Below are 12146 nucleotides of genomic sequence, written 5' to 3' on the forward strand. Positions count from 1 at the left end.
GGTGACCTTCACCCTCCAGAATCTCCTCGCTCGATCCACCGCGGCCCTTGCTTTTACACAACCTCTTTGGCGGTCTTCTGTCGGAGAGGGGTTCTCGTAATAGATGATAAATTTTTATATATTTTCCATCTCTCTGCAGTTCCCGTGGAACCAGCCATACAGGAGCTGTTCAGGTTAGTGCTCTGAGCATAAAATGTATCCCCATTAGCAATTTAGAAAATTCATGCCTTTTAATGGGTATAATGCACTTTCAAGTTCATTGATGGTCTGCTCATGCCCTACTGCACCGATGAAATTAATTCCCCTGAGACTTGCTAATAAAAAGCATCCCCTCTTTCCTTTCCTCTCGGTTATTTGATTTCTCCCTTTCTGCCTTTGTGGCCCTCCACCTCTCTAATACTTACCGCCTGCTTTTAGGATAATCTCTCTACGGCCTGCTGGTACCTTATATAATTAATTTCTTCCTCTTGCAGCTGTCCTACTCCTGGCTGTGATGGCAGTGGTCACGTTAGTGGCAAATATGCAAGACACAGAAGGTAATGCCCATATATTTTTTTTCCCCTAATGGAACAGAAGGATTTGATGACCACTTTATCTGACATACCGTATTAATGACCTGAACAAAATGAGGAAACAGTGGCCAGTTGAACTTAAAAAAAAAAAAGCTCTTCATCTTTGCCTTCTCTTTCTAAAACTCTCTCCTTTATTTTAAGGATCTCAGAGCAGAAGTGTGTCTACCCCGTCTATACCCCGCAGAACTAATGACTAAAAAAAGGAGGTGTAAATTAGGAATCGTCGTTTCTTTTTCTTATATATATAGTGTTCTACATTTTCTACCTGCAGGGGATTATCATGTTGAATGCCATACAGGGAAAAAAAAAACAACAAGCAAAAAACCCCCTCCGTTTTACTGACATCGCTTGTTTGTATTGCCTATCTTTGCTCATTTTTACTTGCAATTTCACCGATTACGTGTGGCCAAACAAATGTGACCCTGTTGACATTTCTGAGCTAGTGTAACTTGTATCATTTAGCATGGCTCATATCAGAACCGAAAATACCAGCCCTGGAATAGAAAGGAGATTCGTGATGAAGATAGATTCAAAGGTCAAGATCTAGGACAGATCGGCACTAAGTAGACATCGACATTCAGGCTTTGTTTTTAATGCATTTGGAAAGGATGTTAGTACGGCTCCTTAAAGCCGACTGCATTTCCACGTGGTGGAATCTCTCTACGTGCATTATGTTTTGCATACTGGTATTAAAAAGTGATTTAGAGCTTAATCTTTACAGCCCTGTAAATGCTATCTAGGAGAGTGCAGTATGTGCAGACCATACCTCTAATTTTATTGAGAAGTGTGTTCCATTATTTATCACATGATATAATAAGCATTATCATTACTTGTAGCCTTTAGTTGTGATCATTGCCAAGAGAATGCGCTGACCCATTTTATTCAACAAGTTTTTTTGAGGAAAACTAGTTTTCAGAATGAAAATGGCTTAATTTGCAATTTTACGATCCTTCTCGTGACCTGCAATTTCCATTTTTAATTGTCCTTAAGTTTTGACGATGTATTTTAGTTATTTAGAAGTTTTCCAAGCAAAACCGAATATTCAAATGAGAAGATTGCAGTCATTTCATTGTCTCCAAGTGGCCCTAGCCCCTTGCACCCCTATCTAGGTTCATTTCTGAACTCCATGTTTAATTTATTTTCTGTTATCCTTAAATGTAGAGCTTAAATAAAGGTAGTTATTCAGTGGACTGAATGATGAACACCAAATTATGGAAAAATCCCAGTTGGTTATTCTTAAGAGCATAACGGGAGGAGTGGGAAATATGAGGAGAAACAGCATCGCTCAGTGGAAAGAGCCTGAGCTTGGGAGTTAGAGGATGTGGGTTCTAATCCTTGTTCCGCCACTTGTCTGCTGTGTGACTTTGGGCAAGTCGTTTAACTTCTCTATGCCTCAGCCACCTCATCTGTAAAATGGGGATTAAGACTGTGAGCCCCACGTGGAACAGCCTGATTACCTTGTATCTACTGCAGCGCTTAGAACAGTGCTTGGCACATAGTAAGCGCTTAACAAATACCATTGTAATTATTATTATTTGGTGCCATCGACACATTTTCCAGCTTCTTAACTCAAGGAAAACTACAAGGAGGTTATGAAACTAGGGTCAGAGGAAATTATTTAGATAGATTTTATGAGAATATGAAGGAGCTTTCCTTAATTTACTTCCTTTCAAATACAAACCAGAACAGGTATAATGAGTCATATCAACTTATTAATTTCAGAATTACCTTGTCTAGAAGTTAACGGGGGGTCGAGGGGGTACAAAAAATCTCCAAAGTATTTCAATACATAACTGACGAAATTTACTAACTTTTGCATGTCCAAGTTTTTTTCTTCTGGAAAGGAAACAAAAGGCAGTTTCCAAATTAAATTGTATTTATACCACTGTACACTGTTGCTAAATTTTGTAATGTGTGTGTGTGTGTGTGTGTGTATATATGTGTGTACACACACTCGTATAGACTATTTTTCCTAGGCAATGCATGTGAGGTTGGGTGAGATGAGGTGAAGTTATGAGATGTTAATTCTGCATTTTGCTTTCATGACATGATTCTAGTGTGTGAATTCATGAACAGCCTGGATTTTAGAGCTGCAAATTAGTTGAAATTTTGGTGAGAATTCACAATGGCAGTCCAATTTGGAAGTGTATCAAACGTCGGTGGGGTTTTTTGTTCTTGTAAAATTATTTCATTCTATTTTTCCTCAGCCTAATTGTCAATCGAGCAAGTCGGATTGTAGCCAGCTAATAGATGTCCATTCGTTTGAAAAGAGATCACACTCTTAATGGGAAATATATTGAAGTTCTAGCGAATTTTAATCCTAAACTTTCTTCTTTATTTTATCAATTTTAAAAATTGAATACAAATAATTTTTCCTGATAATAAGCATTCATATCATACAAAACATTTTTAAATGATCCAAATCCAGATACCAACTGAGAATTTAAAATTGCTTTAGAAGTCCTGTTTTTCTGTATTTTTATATTCAGCACCATTTTTGAACTCAATTCATTCATTCAGTAGCATTTATTGAGCGCTTACTATGTGCAGAGCACTGTACTAAGCGCTGGGAAGGTACAGTTCGGCAACAGATAGAGACAATCCCTGCCCATTGACGGGCTTACAGTCTAATCGGGGGAGACAGACAGCAAAGCAAAACAGAACAAAACAAAAACAAGACAACATCATCAAGGTAAATAGAATCAAGGAGATGTACACCTCATTATCAAAATAAATAGGGTGATAAATAATATATACAAATGAGCATAGTGCTGGGGGGGTGGGAAGAGCAGACGAAAGGGGGGCTCAGTCTGGGAAGGCCACCTGGAGGAGGTGAGCTCTCAGTAGGGCTTTGAAGAGGGGAAGAGAGTGAGTTTGGCAGAGGTGAGGAGGGAGGGCGTTCCAGGTCAGTGGGAGGACGTGGGCCACGGATTAACGGTGGGAGAGGCGTGAACGGGGGACAGTGAGGGGGTGAGCAGCGGAGGAGCAGAGTGTATGGGGTGGACTGTAGAAAGAGAGAAGGGAGGTGAGGTAGGAGGGGGCAAGGGGATGGACACCTTTGAAGCCAAGAGTGAGGAGTTTTTGTTTCACGCGAAGGTCGATAGGCACCCACTGGAGGTTTTTGAGGAGAGCAGAAGTGTATTCAAATTACAATTTCCAAAGAACTTAATAACAATGTGAGACCTCTAGGTCACAGTAGCAAAGCGACTCCCTACTTAGGATGAATGATACTTACTTCATCTGGAACCCAGATAATCAAAAATCGGTTCACTAATTCCTGAACTTTTATTTCCTTAACAGTAATGTTAAACTTCAATTTGATCAATTTTTTTTTAACTACTGAGCTCGAATTAAGGTTTCCATTTTTCTTAATTCATGAAACAGATCTATTCACACTGAAGGCAAATATTTGAGTGCCCAGTAAGTATTAGAGACAAAAGGGCAAATCAGTTAGAGTTTTATCATTCATTCATTCAATCAATAGTACTTATTGAGCCTTCCTGTGTGCAGAGCACTGTACTAAGCGCTTGGGAAAGTACAATATAGCAATGAAGGGAGATAATCCCGACCCAAAATGAGCTCACAGTCTAGGGGTGGGGAGACCGACATCAATCCAAGTAAACAGGCACCGATATAAATAAAATGGCAGATATATACATGAAGTGCTGTGGGGTAGTGAAATGGGGGAAGAGCAAAGGGAGCAAGTCAGGGTGACACAGAAGGGAGTAGCAGATGAGGAAAAGTGGGGTTTAGTCTGGGAAGGCCTCTTGGAAGAGATGCGCCTTCAGTAAGGCTTGGAAGAGCGGGAGAGTGTCTGGAGGATTTCAGGCAGGAGGGAGTTTTATCTTTGGTGAGCGTTAACCTGCAGAATTCATTGTGTGATGCCTAATTTAATCTTAAATAGTAGGACACTTACAAGGAAATACAATTCCCATCAAAATACACCTAGCTGGTGATCCGATTTGAAGACGACGTGACTGCTGATGAGATTTTAATTGTATGTGTGAGAGACAGAAACAGCAAACACGTCGGCGTGATGACAATCCATGCCTCAGTCAATCGATCGATCAATCCGACGATCAGTGATATATATTGAGAGTCTTCTGCGTTGTAAGCGGTTGGGCGAGTACAGCACAACCAGGTTTGTAGGCATATTCCTTGCCCACCGAGAGTTGGAGAAGCAGCGTGGCTCAGTGGAAAGAGCACGGGCTTTGGAGTCAGGGCTCATGAGTTCGAATCCCAGCTCTGCCACTTGTTGGCTGTGTGACTCTGGGCGAGTCACTTCACTTCTCTGTGCCTCAGTTCCCCCATCTGTAAAATGGGGATTAAGACTGTGAGCCCCACGTGGGACAACCCGATTCCCCTATGTCTATCCCAGCGCTTAGAACAGTGCTCGGCACATAGTAAGCGCTTAACAAATACCAACATTATTATTATTTACTGAAAATCCGTTCATTCCACAGGGTATGCACTTCCGGGTCACCTCCTACTGTACTGAATCATTTTCCATTTGCATAACCCTGCCTCATGATCTTTTCAAATATCTGATCGGCCCCAACTTGCCGGCATTGCCGCCCACAATCCAAATAACAGTCCTTTCCCATTTTCAGTCATATTTCACTCTGCCTCCCCCGTCATATTTCTAAAGCATCGTTAGACACACATCTCCCCATGCCTTTAGTCCTCTAGTAGCGGCCCCTCAGTTTTAAGTCATTCCATCCGCTCTCTCCCACCTTCTGACCCTCTCTCTTCTCCCACCAGAGGCCAGCTCACACTCTTGCTTCCTTTCAAGCCAATCTCCTTACTGTCCCCCCTCTAGACCGAAAGTTCGCTGTGGGCAGGGAACCTGTCTGTTTATGGTTGTAGTATACTCTCCCAAGCGCTTAGTACAGCACTCTACACACAGTAAGCGCTCAGTAAATACAAGTGAATGAATCGAATGAATATTCCTCATTCTCACCTTTCCCATTTAACACACTCCCTTTCACTTGGAAGTCCCTCCCTCTTCACATCTGGCAGACCACTGCTTTCACCGTCTTCATAACCTTCTGAAATCACACCTTCTCCGGAAACCTTCCCATCAGTTGATCGTATTTATTGAGCGCTTACCGTGTGCAGGGCACGATGCTAAACGCTTGGGAGAGTCCAATGCAACAGTATAACAGACACATACCCTGCCCACAGTGAGTTTACAATCTTTCCCTAGTTAGTCACTCTTCTCTGGTTTTATATGCCCCTCGCACTTTCACTTCAGCTCCTCTGAGGAGCCCGACACTTGAGTTCCATCCCCACCCGCCTGTTACCCTATACGAGCAGCAGCGTGGCGTAATGAATAGAGCACGGGCCTGGGAGTCAACGGGTCTAATCCCGGCCACACCACTTTTCTGCTGTGTGGCCTTGGGCAAATCACTTCACTTCTCTGGGCTTCAGTTACCTCATCTGTAAAATGGGGATTGAGACTGCCCAGAAACGCACTGGGCGTGTCACCTGCCTCCTCAAAAATCTCCAGTGGTTGCCTGTCAAACTTTGTATGAAGTAAATTCTCCTCACTCCTGGTTTCAGAGCTGTCCATCCCCTTGCCCCTTCCTCCCTCACCTCTCTTCTCTCCTTCTCCAGCCCAGCCCACACACTCCGCTCCTCCGCTTCTGCCATCCTCCTCACTGACCCTCGTCCTCGCCTGTCCCGCCGTCGACCCCTGGCCCACGTCCCACCTCTGTCCCGGAACGCCCTCCCTCCTCACATCCCCCAAACTAGCTCTCTTCCCCTCTTCAAAGCCCTACTGAGAGCTCACTTCCTCCAGGAGGCCTTCCTAGACTGAGCCCCCCTTTCCCTCTGTTCCTCCTCCCCTCCCCATCACCACACCTCCCTCCCTCTGCTCTCTCCCTTCCCCCGCCCCCTCAGCACTTATGTATATTTTTACACATTTATTATTCTATTTATCTTATTAACGATGTGTATCTATCTTTAATTCTATTGATCTATTTTGATGCTACTGATGTTTATCTACTTGTTTTGTTTTGTCGTCTGTCTCCCCCTTCTAGACTGTGAGCCCATTGTTGGGTAAGGCTTGTCTCTACCCGTTGCCCGATTGCACTTTTCAAGCGCTTAGTACAGTGCTCCGCACTCAGTAAGCCCTCAATAAATACGATTGAATGAATGAATGAATGAATGAATGAATGAATGACTGTAAGCCCCATGTGGGACAAGGACTGTGTCCACCCCGATTTACTTGTATTCACCCCAGGGCTTAGTACAGTGTCTGGCACATAATAAGCACTTAAAAATTACCATAATTATCATTATTACCTTCCAGCTACCTAAAATTGTATAATATATTTTAGCATCTTTCTCTTTCATAGGATTGTCAGTTCTCTGAGGGAAGGGATCATGTCTAGTAATTCTTCTGTACTCTCCCAAGTGCTTAGTACAGGTGGCTCAGCGGAAAGAGCCCGGGCTTGGGAGTCGGAGGTCATGAGTTCGAATCCCAGCTCTGCCACTTGTCATTTGTGTGACTTTGGACAAGTCACTTAACTTCCCTGTGCCTCAGTTACCTCATCTGCAAAATGGGGATTAACTGTGAGCCTCACGTGGGACGACCCGATTCCCCCGTATCTACCCCAGCGCTTAAAACAGCGCTCTGCACATAGTAAGCGCTTAACAAATACCAACATCATTATTATTATTATTATTATTACTCTACACTATAAGCTATCAGTGGAAGCTATTTATTGATCGGTTGATTCATTCTTTAGCATTAGGACTACTAACCTTAAAGTTGCATTTTACTGGAACTATCAAACCCGACGGGGTACTATTGTCATTCTCCACCGTTAAAAACAAAAAACAATTCTTAATAATTGCCTAGTTTTTGTTCCAAAGCATTGTTAAGTTTTATATCACTGACATTTTTTATGTCCTTTTGGTGTCACATTCTCTCGGGGTATTTGCAGATGAATCTAATAGATCTCAGTAGACCTAAATTAAAGGGAAGAAAAGACTACCAGTCTTCGGACTCTGCCATTTCCCTTTCTCTACCTAGGGTGGGTGAATCCTGGCCAGTAAACTCGAAAATAATCAGAGCAGTTGAATCAGGCAAGCAGGAGCACATTGCAAGCAGGATTCTGCTACATTAATAATAATAATAGTGGTATTTGTTAAGCGCTTACGATGTGCAGGGCACTGTTCTAAGCGCTGGGGGAGATACGGGGAATCAGGTTGTCCCACGTGAGGCTCACAGTTAATCCCCATTTTACAGATGAGGGAACTGAGACAAAGAGAAGTGAAGTGACTTGCCCACAGTCACACAGCTGACGAGTGGCAGAGCCGGGAGTCGAACCCATGACCCCTGACTCCGAAGCCCGGGCTCTTTTCACTGAGCCACGCTGCTTCCCCCAAATTTTAATAATGGTGGTATTTGTTAAGCCCTTACTACGTGCAAAGCACTGTTCTAAGCGCCGGGGCGATACAGGGTGATCAGATCGTCCCCCGTGGGGCTCACAGTTTTAATCCCCATTTTACAGATGAGGTATCTGAGGCACAGAGAAGTTATATGACTTGCCCGAGATGTCACAGCAAGCAAGTGACGGAGCCGGGATTAGAACCCAGTTCCTTTTAACTCTCTGGCCTGTGCTCTCTCCACAAAGACACAGTGCTTCTCAACAGTGCAGTTCCATTGTGCTCTCCTAAGTATAATGCTCTGCACACGGTAAGTGCTCAGCAAACACCATTTATTCATCGATCGTCCAGTGGCCCTTGCTTTGCCATTTATTTTTTTGTGAGCAGGGAATGTGTCTCTCGCTTTGTTATATTGTACTCTCGCAAGCACTTAGTACAATGTTCTGCACGCGGTAGCAGCTCAGTAAATACGACTCATCGATTGATTGATTACCCGGGAGTAAAGGTTCCCTTAATCTTTTGCCTAAAACCTTATAGATTATATAGATTCCCTAAAAATCTTATAGATGTACCTGTATTTTCTCCATCTCTCCGCTAACCTCTTGCCCACATCCTGCCTCTGGCCCGGACCATCCGCCCTCCTCATATAGCACAGACAATGACTCTCCCCAACGTCAACCCGTTATTTGAAGGCACATGTATTCTAAGAGGCCTTCCCTGACTAAGCCCTCACTTCCCTTCCTTCCACTCCCTTCTGTGTTGTCTTTGCACTTAGTGGGGCTCAGTGGAAAGAGCCCGGCCTTGGGAGTCAGGGGTCCTGGGTTCCAATCCCGGCTCCGCCGCTCGTCAGCTGGGTGACTGTGGGCGAGTCACTTCACTTCTCTGGGCCTCAGTTCCCTCATCTGGAAAATGGGGATGAAGACTGTGAGACTCACGTGGGACAACCTGATTATCCTGTATCTACCTCAGCGCTTAGAACGGTGCCCTGCACATAGTAAGCACTTAACAAATACCAACATTATTACTTAGATTTGCTCCCTTTATTTACCCCTCTCTCATCCCCACAGTATTCATTCAATAGTATTTATTGAGCGCTTACTAGGTGCAGAGCACTGTATTAAGCGCTTGGAATGGACAATTCAGCAACAGATAGAGACAATCCCTGCCCACTGACGGGCTCACGGTCTAATCAGTACACAGTCACAGTACTTAGGTATGTATCTGAAATGTATTTATTTACGTTGTTTATCTGCCTCCCCTTTCGACTGCGAACCCAGCGTGAGCAGAGACTGTGTCCACCAACTCTGTTGTATTGTACTCTCCCAAGTGCTTAGTACAGTGCTCTGCGCACAGTAAGCTCTCCATAAATACGAATGATCGAGTATATGTTTGGAACGTTCAATCTGTGAACAAGGTATCCAGCGGATAGATAACGTCCTCATTTCCTATTGAAGGGACGTGGTTCAGTGGAAAGAGCCCGGGCTTGGGAGTCAGAGGTCAGGGGTTCTAATCCCGGCTCCGCCTCTAGTCAGCTGTGTGATTTCGGTCAAGTCACTTGACTTCTCTGTGCCTCAGTGACCTCATCTGTAAAAAGGGGGTATTAAATGTGAGCCCCACATGGGACAACCTGATCACCTTGTATCCTTCCAGTGCTTAGAACAGTGCTTTGAACATAGTAAGCACTTAACTAATACCATTATTGTTATTATTATTAATTATCTCACCATTACCATTGATACATATATGTGTGTGTGTGTGTGTGTGTGTGTGTATAAAACTTCTACAGTTTGCATTATCTTTAAACCTCTGGACACAGGAAACACATTTCTGCCATGATGCTTCACCATTTTTCAGGTCATTTCAGGTTTTAGGTGAAAGACCCCAAAGGAAGCTTAGTTTGAAAAAATATCAGCTGCTAAACTTGTAATCTCATTGTCCCGCAAGCTGAACGTCAGGGACCACGTGATCAGAATCAAACACTAAGGGATTGGGGGTTTCATTCCAGGTGGAAGAGCTCTTAAGTGAACTATCGGAAAGTCAACAAATCGGTAACTTCTCACAGAAAGACGATAATTAGATGAAACTATGTAATAAATTCTCGAATGCCATCATCAAGGGAAGTTCTGAGGTATAATCGGGAAAATTTGCAATTAATGAGATTTGAACTCTTTTGAAAAATGAGCCTTTTTTTTTGTACGAACTAAGAGAGAACAAAGATAAGAAGGGACATGGGTTGCCTTGGTCATTTCACCTGTCCCGTAATCACCCCTTTTCTGTTGCCCTAGAAGTCTTCCATGGCCTAGTGGCTAGAGCACAGACCTGGGAGCTAGAAGGTGATGGGTTCTAATCCCTGCTCTGTCACTTGTCTGCTGTAGGACCTTGGGCAAATCACTTCCCTGGGCCTCAGTTACCTCATCTGGAAAATGGGGATTAAGACTGTGAGCCCAGTGTGGGGCAGGGACTGTGTCCAACCCGATCTGCTTGTATTCCTCCCCAGTGCTTAGTACAGTACCTGGCATATACTAAATACATAAGTTCCATTATTTTTATTATTTTTGTTAAAAAACTCCATTCATTCATTCACTTATATTTATTGAGCACTTACAATGGGCAGAACACTGTAGTAAGCGCTTGGGAGAGTACAATACAACAATGAACACATTCCTGGCCCCCAGTGAGCTTACGGTCTAGATAAATGTCAATGCCACCTTGTCTTCCTTTGCGCTGTCATCCGTAGGTCGTTTCGGACGTTTCATAGCGGGGTCAGTTTTGTACATTTCCACTGAGGATTTTGTTTTATAATAAGATCGGCTTTAAGTACTCACAGTAGATCGAGCACCATTGTATTTGGTCTTGACGAAAGCTGATCGGGTGACTTCTGTGGCCCACCCTTGACATATTCCTCATCCACCTCAATTTAGAAACCCAGCGCCCGCATTCAGGCTGTCACCTTGAAAGTGAAAAGCCTCCAAATCGGGGAGGACTGGCATTTCTCTCTTATTACAGGAAAATTATTGAATTTTCTGGGGCTCGTTGCGCCATATTTTTTGCATTCAAATTTTTTTTTCATTCCAGATACCTTTTCACCCACCAGTTTGATTGTCATGGCTGCAGCAGTGGGTGAATAATTGCCTGTCTTCACAGGAGCATGTTTTGGAGCTAAAGTCGAGTGCTTGCTTCCTGATGTATGCCTCATTTGGATTCTGCCGACAGCCTAGAGGCTGTATTATTCATGCCTTGACAGATAGCACTCACTAAAGCATTGGAACAGGGCCAGCTCCTGGCAGAGAGATAGTGGAATGCTGCAACTTGCAACTGAGAAGAGCATCTATAATACCAAAAAAAAAAAAAGAGAGAGAGAGAGAGAAAGAGAGAGAGAAATCCTCGTACCTCCCCTTTTTTAGTTTCACTTTGATGGAAAATTCATTTGCATCAAAATAAAATACTCTAAAAATAATTACTTTTTTTTTTCCGTAACCACGCTTGAAAGTTTAACACAATTTTCCACATTTAATTGCAAAGCTGATTTTAATTAGTAAGGCCCTGCAAGTGAAAAATGAAGATGCACTTGGGCGAGTAGAACACATTGCAGTGTCTGTTGAATGCTCTAATTAATGTCTGGCTGCTGAACAACAGAGTGCACTGTGAGATAGTTATGAAAAATTCCGCGCACGCCACCACACAGTAAGTCTATCTGTGTTTTAGTTCATGAATCCACGGGGATAAATAACCCCTCCACTCCCCACACCCCCCTCCCAATCCTTTATGAGACATTATAGTGCCCCGCCGCCAGTCCATCCGTAAAGTTTACGGCAAGCCCGGTCCTTTTGACTATTTGTCACCGATACCGTAAATCGGGAGTTGGGACATACATATTTTAACACCGATTTGCTAGCGGAGCGTGGTGGCACTCTGTGCAAAAATGGAGGTCGGCCAACGTATCTGTTTAAAGCGGAGAGCCAGGCGGAAGGTGCGAAGGTGTCTCATCGTGATGTAAGGCTAACTGAGTGAGGACGGGGAACTAGAGGAGACGTATCACCTTTGTCATTCATTCGGTCGAACTTATTGAGCGCTTACTGTGTGCAGAGCACTGAACTAAGCGCTTGGGAAGTAGAATTGGGCAACAGATAGAGACAATCCCTACCCAACAATGGGCTCGCAGTCTAGAAGGGGTTGGGA

At 43.7% G+C, this 12146-nt stretch overlaps 1 protein-coding gene across 1 annotated transcript in view; it reads left to right on the forward strand.

The window, feature by feature from the left end:
* The window catches only part of MYT1L (myelin transcription factor 1 like), a 569059-nt gene that overhangs the window by 326901 nt on the left and 230012 nt on the right, over nucleotides 1-12146 (forward strand). Inside the window, exons 5-6 of the mRNA XM_029051295.2 lie at nucleotides 140-173; nucleotides 474-536. Of these exons, the coding sequence (XP_028907128.1) occupies nucleotides 140-173; nucleotides 474-536 (97 nt within the window). The remainder of the gene's footprint in view (nucleotides 1-139; nucleotides 174-473; nucleotides 537-12146) is intronic.

The sequence above is a fragment of the Ornithorhynchus anatinus genome, chromosome X1 (assembly GCF_004115215.2).
Source record: "Ornithorhynchus anatinus isolate Pmale09 chromosome X1, mOrnAna1.pri.v4, whole genome shotgun sequence".
Classification (NCBI taxonomy): Eukaryota; Metazoa; Chordata; class Mammalia; order Monotremata; family Ornithorhynchidae; genus Ornithorhynchus; species Ornithorhynchus anatinus.